Source organism: Sminthopsis crassicaudata, chromosome 1 (assembly GCF_048593235.1).
Source record: "Sminthopsis crassicaudata isolate SCR6 chromosome 1, ASM4859323v1, whole genome shotgun sequence".
NCBI lineage: Eukaryota > Metazoa > Chordata > Mammalia > Dasyuromorphia > Dasyuridae > Sminthopsis > Sminthopsis crassicaudata.
Window position 1 is genome coordinate 445535054 of NC_133617.1, and position 9177 is coordinate 445544230.

General features: G+C 38.3%; 1 protein-coding gene across 2 annotated transcripts in view; it reads right to left on the minus strand.

The window, feature by feature from the left end:
• The window catches only part of GDA (guanine deaminase), a 95327-nt gene extending 88010 nt beyond the window's left edge, over positions 1-7317 (minus strand). For both annotated transcript variants that reach the window (XM_074280699.1, XM_074280698.1), the window contains exon 1: positions 7003-7317. In XM_074280699.1, the coding sequence (XP_074136800.1) occupies positions 7003-7125 (123 nt within the window). In that variant the 5' untranslated portion in view covers positions 7126-7317. The remainder of the gene's footprint in view (positions 1-7002) is intronic.
• Positions 7318-9177: the final 1860 nt, after the last annotated feature.

Genomic DNA, 9177 nt, shown 5'->3' on the forward strand with positions numbered 1-9177 from the left:
TCCTCCTCTCTTATTTCCTTCAATTCTTTATGAATGTAACCAAAGAGATCTATGGCATCTTTCTGGACTCTAAAACACAGCTGGAACCAGCACTGGGTGACCAGAACATGGTCTCAAGTGACAATTATTCAAAGAGTACATGTTTTCCTCCATCCTCCTACAAAACAACATCTATATGAAAGGTCTTGCTTTGGGCTGACGCAGCCCAATGACCTAGCCCAATTCTGAAACTCCCAGGTTCCCATAGATGTCATGCTCCCTTTCCCAGGGCTGCCCTTCTATTTAACTGGACTTCTCCCAAATAATTCAGTTACTAGGATAAGTACATAATCACTATTAAAGGAGGCATGTGCCAACTACTATTCTTTTAATGGGAAAAACTAGCCTAGCCTATGTGAAGTTGAAATTGCTCTTACCACTCACCATTTTTTCCATAGTAAGCTCACTATTTAACACAATTCCCTATACAAAGTAATGTCTGGAAAAAGTTGTCAGTGTCTATAACAAACTGGCATGTTTCGTACCAATAGAAATAATTTGCTTTTATTTCCAACCCCTCATTATAATCACTGTTACCATTAATTTACCATTAGCTGCTGTTTGATGTGGGCTCCAGGGACATCATGTCTCTTGGAGAAAGAACCCTTCACGTGAAATCCCATCATCTTGTAACTTTGATAATTCAACACACTGTTTCCACTCTTTTCTGATTAGAGGTCTGGAAGGCAGAGCAGTAAACTCTTCCTAAAGCCTTTTTTTTTTTATACAGGGCTAACTTCATTTACATTTAGTTGCTCTATTTGGTTTCAAATTCACAAACATCAAACCCCCATAGACTGGATACCCTCTGGTAGCATCCCCCATCCACTTGCTTCCACATGTCCTTTCCATTTTCTTTTTGTGTACTATCTTCACTTATTAGATTATAAGCACCTAAGGACAAAGATATTTAGCACATAGCAGACATTTAATAAATGCTTACTGACTAATTGTGGGGGAACTCTACTTCAGAGACAGGAGCTGCAGAGGTATATGCATACCACTCTAAAGGCCTTTGTTTTTGTTTTTGTTGTTTGTTTGGTTGGTTTGGGGGTTTGTTTTTGTTTTTGTTTTTGTTTTGTTTTTTTTGTTTGGGGTACTTAAAACCTTAGACCTAATTTAGCTTTTCTGTACTTGATACTTGGGCATCTAGGTAGGACTTCAAGACCTGTGGGCAGAAAGAATCATCTTCTTGAGTTCAAATCTGGTCTCTGACACTTACCAGCTGTGTGACCCTGCAAAAGACACTTAACCTTTTTTGTCTCAGTTTCCTCATTTGTAAAATGAGCTGGAGAAGGAACTGGCAATTCAATTCAGTATCTTTGCCAAAAAAAAAATCCCAAATGGAGTCAAGAAAAGTTGTATGTAAGAATCTAAAATGTCTGAACAACAATAACTTGATATTCCTCACAGAGGACAGTTAGGAAATTCTTGTCCCCTGATTTAGAGTCTCCTTTTTTGCCTTGGTGAAAATCCCTTTCCCTTGCTACCTCTCTCCTTACTCTCACCCTTATACAATTCAATCTTAGTTTTCCCTCTGCTCTATCATTCTAGCTCTTCCCTTTTCACTATGCCCTTTAGAACTACTATCTAGTAATAAAATCAAATTTCATCTGGAATGGAAACTCCCTTTTATCCCCCTTATCTTTATGGACACTGAACAGATCTGTTTACTTCTTGTTATCTGTAAAATGAAGCAGTTGGAGTAGATAGCATCAGGGTCTTATGATAATTTTACTCAAATTTAGCTTTCTGCTGAAAGACCCAAGTCACCCAATCACAACCAAACACCACCTTTTAGCACCTCCCCCAAAGCTCCCTGTTATTTTGTTCTTTGTGGATTCCTCCCAACATGGCTAGGAGGAGGTGATGTACCCTTCCTTTTGCTTTCCCTAATGGCTTTCTAATGCCACTTTTAGATTCTTGACCTGCCACAATCACTCATTTTATATATGAAGAAAACTTTAGTCTAGGCCACTTAGGTATCCTGCTCAATTTTACTTAGGTGGTAATCAGTACTGAGGAATCATCATAACCATGATGACTGGTGACTAATTTTAAAATTTGTTTTTATTTTCTCTTCTTTCTACCTTCCCCCAACCTGAGGGAGTGGAACAAGAAAAACAAAATCCCCAATAAAATATATACATATATATACACACACACATATAAACATATATATGTATATATACACATATATAATAGTCACACAAAACAAATTCTCATATTGTCCATGATCAGAATGCATGTCTCTTTTTGCAGCTTGAGTCTCTTGTCTGTCAGGAAGAGAGCACGTGCTTACTGGTTCCCTTCCAAGTCTCTTGAAACATATCCAAGTCTAGGTCCTCATTCTTATTAAATCTTCAGAATGTCCTATGATGGTTTTCAAACTCTCTCTCCTCTATCTCAGCCAAACTCCTAGGAAAAGTTGTCTACATCTGTTGCCTTCATTATTTGAATCTATAACATCTCTTTCATCCAACCTCTTCCCTCCATCTACATTCTTTTTTTTATCAGAATTATTGCAACTTTCTACTAATTGGTCTCCCTATTTTAAATCTCTCCCTATTCCAAACTATCCTCCATATTGTTGCCAAGGTTATTTTCTTTAAGTGCAAAATTGAACATCTTACTCACCTACTCAATAAATGCCAAAGGCTTTCCATTGCCTCTTAGATAAAAACAAACTCCTTTGATTAGCTTTTTAAGATCTCCACAACCTGGTCCCAATTTATCTTTATCTTTCCAGTCTCACTGTACATTGCTCCACTTCTCATCCTCCAGATCTAGCCGAACTGGTCTTCTTTTTGTTCCTCATGCACAACACTCCATCTCCCATTTCTATATTCAATACTTGGTTTGAAATTTTGCCTCAACTGTGCTTCACGTACCCTTCTCTTTTGTCAAGAGAGCTCAAGCATCATTTTCTGATCTAACTCTTCTTTCCCAAACCACCCTCTACATAATTCCTTTGCATTTATTTGTATTTTCCTTATATTTACTCTGTATATGATTTTATATATATGCATATACATATATGTATACATGTACATACTTAATATTTCCCTCACCGAGGCAGTAGGTGGCTCACTACCTGAAGCACTGGCCTTATAGTCAGGATCAGAAGTTAAATTTTACCTCAGATACTTCCTAGCTGAGACCCTTGGCAAGTCACTTCACCTCTGTCTACCACAGAGTCTTCATTTGTAAAATGTAGGTAATGAAGATTACCTCCCAGGATTGTTGTGAGGATCAAATGAGATAGCATTCTTAAAGTGCCTGGCAAATAGTAGGGGCTTAATAAATGGAAGTTTCCTTTCTTCCTTATTAGAACGTAAACTTTTTGAGAACAGGGCTTGTTTCATTATATTTTATCTTCACAGTGTTTGGCATAAGTAGATGCTTAATAGATGATTGTTGATTGACTAAAATAAAGATGTGAGCTCAGATTTTCTGAGTGAAATCAGTCATTTTAGTACTACTAGGCCACTCTGGATTCCCAAATTAGTCTCCAATACAATCTTTGTTCCTTCTAAAAACTCTGGCCTCCCAATTCTTCACTATCTTCAACATGCCCAGTTCCTATAGTATCTGTCTTCATTCTATGTCAACCATAAGCCGGAGTGTCCATACCACCCCAGCCATCCAAATGACTTTGCTCCAACCAACCAATCACTAAGCATTTTATCAAAAGCATTGGATCTGGAATCAAAGGGCCTTGGTTCCAATTCCACCTCTGTGACCCTGAATCAATCCCTTACTCCTTAGGCCTCTATTTCTTCCTAAATTAAATGTAGGGAGAAGACAGCTTCTGAGGCCTTAATCAATTTCAAATCCATGAATCTGTAACTGATTAAGCAATTTTTTTATTCATCATTTTTAAAAAGTTATTTCCAACTCTTCATGATCCCATTTGGGGTTTTCTCAGCAAAGATATCTCAGCTCATTTTACAGATGAAGAAACTGAGGCAAATAGGATTAAGGGACTTGTTCAGGATTACTCAACTAGGAAGTATCTGAGGCCAGATTTGAACTGAAAAAGATGATTTTTCCTGACTCCAGGCCCAGCCCTCTATCTGCTTTGCCATCTAGCTACCCTACTATTTAAACATTTACTATGAGCAAGATACAATGCTTAATAATGTACACACACACACACACACACACACACACACACACACACACACACACACACAAATTGGAAGCTACAAAAATCTGTTTCTGGCTTAGTCAAATATATAGGATACAGGTATGAAATGTAAAAATTTCAAAATTAGCTTATAATGCTTTTCTTTAGTTTTCTGCTGAATTCATTGTGACTGACTTTTAATTACTATGGTGAGTCATTCTTTGGGCCTGAAATTCTCCATGCACTCACAGATACTGTTGCTTTGACTTTCTATGACTGGGGTAGAAGGTGAGGTCATACTGCTCTTTCTTTCTACTCTAAAAGTAGTATAATAGCCAGCCTAAGATTGAAGAGAAGAGGGGAGCCACATGGGAATGGGGGGTGAGCATAGGATAGTTCTTTTGCTTCAGGTACCCACCAACCTTTCTGGTTTAAAGAGAACTGAGCTCACAATCAACACACAAATCTATCACCTGTCTAGTGATAGTCACACAGAGATTAAGGGCTCATTAAGGATTAGTAGCTGATGCAATTCAGAGTCTTCTTGTGTTCAGATGGGAAGACATTTTCTAGGCCCCATTACTTTGTTTATTTAAAAAATTAATAAATGATTCATCATAGCAATGCTAGAGAAGCAAAGGCACCCAGCAATTTACAACTGAGGAAAAATATTAAAGATATATAATGCAACAAACGTTGTACAGGAATTCCTTAGACAGAGCTACAATTAAAAGTTATGCCTTATACCTAACAAAAGTTCACTGATCAACTATTTGAATTCACTGATTCACTGATCAACTATTTTCGTGTGTCAGTCAACTTGACCAACTTATCTTTATATTCATTCAAGTCTTACTTAATTTGATATAATATTATAAGTTACCAAGTATTACCTAAATATTGCTTTGAATTTTAACTGGTAAGTTACTTGCAACAATTAATCAAGCCCTATCTTCAGATTCTTCTGTAGAACCTAAAAAAGTTGACTACCCCCATAGGTGACTAAATAGCCTCATTATTTTTCTCAGTCACTTATCACCCTGAGCCTGCCCCATATTTAACCAAATTCTGAAAAAAACAAACAAACAAACAAAAAAAACTAAGAGCTAAACATAAGAACCAAGCAGCTAGTTGTCATGTAATATAGAAACTCCAGCTCTAGAGTTGAAGAGGCCTTGAAAACCTCAGCTCTAGAAATGAAGAGACCTTCAAAGTTTATCTCTAAACTAGTCCAACTCTTCCTTTTTTTTTTTTTTTTTTTTTTACAAAGACACTAAGGTCCAAAGTTAGCTTTGAAACTAGTTCCATCCAACATTTTTCTCTTCTGGACTAGTAAATCAACAGCTTTCAAGGCCACCTGTCACATCGATCTAGAATTTAAAGTTTTATAAAGACTTCCCATACATTAACCTAGTGAGGTAGGTAGGACAAATATTATTTTACAGATAAGAGAATTAAGGCTCATAGGTATTGAGTGACTTGATTAAGGTCATGCAAGCTACTAAATATCAAAGAAGTGACTTTAACCTAAGTCTTGATCATATTTTTAGTGAAAATCTCAGCCCTTCTAAACTGAGTTAGGCCAAAGCACTAACCCTGACAGTTTCAGGTCAAAGTCCAGTGTAATTAGTTACAGTATAATGTCACTGTTAATTTAACTCAATCATTAATTCAATAATAATTGAGGACACTTATGATATGAAAGACACTGTATTAGGATATATAAAAATGCCCTTTTTACATCAATCTTGATGATTCTGGGGTCAAACATCTGTGGGTTCATTGGTAACATAAACCTGTTACCTTCAGCTTCCTAAAATAACAAATCAATACCGGAAGAGTGCATTTTATCTTCAAGTGTCTGAAAGCTGTGTTCCATCACCTAGGTAACACAACAGCAAATGTCGCAGTTAGGATTTTTTAAAAATCATATTTAAAGTACCTTAAGAGATAAATATTTTGGCCAATCATTAGATTTCAGAGGCAAGAATCAAAACTGAAAATACCCTTGTTAGCATTTTTTGATTATAGATAATTTCTTAGGTTTTACAGGTCATCAAGATGTAGCTCTATTTTTACTTGCAACATTGTTGATCAGGAATGAGTTCAGGGTATTACCAGATTCATCCTTATTCTCTAAAGCAATAGGGAAATCTACTTGTAAACTTGGTGTAAGGCAATATTTTATATCCCATCTAATTCTATATTGCATTGTAGTAACATCACGACACATAATATTTTTAGATTAAAAGTAAGTGTAGTACTGATGAAAACAGTTATAGCTATAAAAGAATCTCCATCCCTCCCCCTTTTTAAAATACTGCAAGTGGCTCAATGTTCACAGGAAGCATCATCCGCTCACTTAGATGCAACCAGAACTGGTAACACAAGTAATCTGTACTAATACGGTTCAATACCCTCTCTTCAGGTCAATCTTTTTCATGTTTATACATTTCTTCTTAAGCAATGATTAGGTCCTAGGCTTTCTTTGAGCTCCCACCACTGAATCGGGTCCTCCCGCTAGGAGAAAACGGAGCCTAAGAAAAGTGACAGGTCATAATGCAAACATGTGAGGGAACCCTTCTGGAAACTAACAAAAGCCAGAGCTAAACCTGATACCTAGACAATCGGGTGCATTTTAGCCGGCTGTGGCAAAGACACAGGTTCGACCAAGTTTAACTCCCGTGCACCTCTCACCACTCTCCTCGGCCTGGCTCCAGACTGTCGCGTACCAGGGGCGAAGTCCTAGTCCTGGACACCCGCACCCGCCTCCCTTCCTGAGGATTTGCCTGTCCCAGCCAACCTTCTCCCGGGCAGTCAGCCCAGATGCTTACTTTGCCAACTTCGCTTACGCCGAGGATATGGTCGTGCAGCACTTCCATGGGAGAGGTCATGGTGGAATGGACGAAAGTCCCTTTGAAGATGTGTGCCAGGGGCGTCATGTGGGCAGCACACATGCCAGAGGCGCTAGCTGGGCAGGAGACTGAAGGAATCGGGGCTCCGGAGCAGAGTCAACACTCACGGAAGGAGCTATGCAGGAAGCTGGGGACGGTAGACGCAGCAAAAGCAACACGGGCTTTTTTTTTCTTGCACCCGGCAGCAAGTATCTAGAATAGCCTACCCCCTGAAGGCCTCGCCCAGAGATCCTCGATTCCAATAGGCTTTCTTCCAGCGCAATGGGTTCCTCCACCCCACCCCACCCCACCCCTATTTTCCCTTTGGGGAGTGGCCAACGAGGTTGCAAAATTCTTTTCTCCGCCTTCTATTTTTTTCGCTATTTAACTCTCTTTCCTCCCCACCAAAAAAAAAAAAAAAAAAATCAGCTTAAATTTTGAAGTTAAAGTTTTGTGATGGAAGATTCGGAATCACTGTCTTAGGTTAAGATGTGAGTGAATGAAAGGAGTGGAAAACGAGAGTCCTGCCTTGGTCTGGAGAACAAAACAAGCTTTAAAGAGTTCCCTTGCTTCTCCCTTTTAAAAAGACCATGCATTGAGAATTGAGAAAGAATATTTGAATTTAGAATCCAAGGTTTAGGATTTGACTTTCAGTTAGGATACTGGCCTTAGATTACTGCCTCAATTATTGCTAGTTCTAAATCTGTGATCAGCAAAATGAAAGGTTGTACGAAACTATTTCTAAGGGCTCTTACAGCTCCAGACTCTATGGCAGTAGTCCAACCCCACAAATTTAATGGTTACTGTTAGTCCCTCCTGTTATAGCTTTTTATAGCTCTTTATAGCTTCTAGAAAACATAGTTCTGAACTTTTGCCAAAAGTTGATTAACTTAGGACCCCAATAATTTACTTTCATTGTAATTTAGCTTTGAGGGTTGTTTTTAAGTTTTGTGAAACTTCTAGTTGAAATCATCATTTTCTGTCCCCATGATGAGTTTACCCAGGACATCAGAAAAAAAAAAAAAAAAAAAAAAAAAAAAGATTCATGTTTCCTTTGTTACTTTGGTCCAGTCTTGTTCTGTTTTTGCTTTCTATCGCAAATGTCCATCCCAGTCACTCTGACATCTTTATGGAGTTGTCAAAACTTGAACATCAGTTATCCAGTGTTCTTGCTCTTCCCTTTCACAAGTCACACCCCTTGGGCCAGATTATACTCCATACTTCTACTTGCCTACTTTGAAAGGAGGTTAAACCGATGTCAGGCTAGCCTGGTGTGCATTGGTTTTTCAGTTCCTACTTAAAAGTTATTTTCAAAACTGAGTATGCAAAGACATTCTCTGTATTTTCAAGAGCACAAAATGGAGAACTCAATGAATACTATTTGATGAGCCAAAGTCCTAGACTTGGAAATTCCTTTTCCAAACCTCCTTAAAAGACATCCTTCTGATTAAAAGTGGTAATACTTGTTGATCTCTGTGAGAGAGAAGGAAAGAAAGGGAAAAGAAGGGAAGGGAGAGAAAAGGAAGGGAAGAGTAAAGGAAGAGAAGGAAAGAGTGGAGGAGGGAAGGGAAAGGAAAAGGAAGGAAGGAAGGAAGGAAGGAAGGAAGGAAGGAAGGAAGGAAGGAAGGAAGGAAGGAAGGAAGGAAGGAAGGAAGGAAGGAAGGAAGGAAGGAAGGAAGGAAGGAAGGAAGGAAGGAGATAAGGGAGGAAGGGAAGGGAGGGAGGGAAAGAGGAAGAGAGGGAGGGAAGAAGGGAAAGAGGAAGGTAGGGAGGAAAATAAAGTAGATGCCCATTGGCTGAAGACTGACTTAAACAAGTTGTGATCCATGAAGGTAATGTAATATGGAGTTATAAGAAATAATGGGTATAAAAAGACAGAGCTACATAGGAAGATTTATTTGACTAGATGGAGAGGCAGGATAGAAAACCAGGAAAACAATATGCGTAATGATTGTAGCAATATAAAGAACAACAATAAAACAAAAATTGAAACTGAGTGTTGTTAAATTGTAATGATCTAGTTTGGCTCCATAGTAAGAGTGTGAGGATACACTTCCCTCCTTTCTTTGCACAGGCAAAAAGTTATAGGTTTGGAACACTACATATATTGCCTAA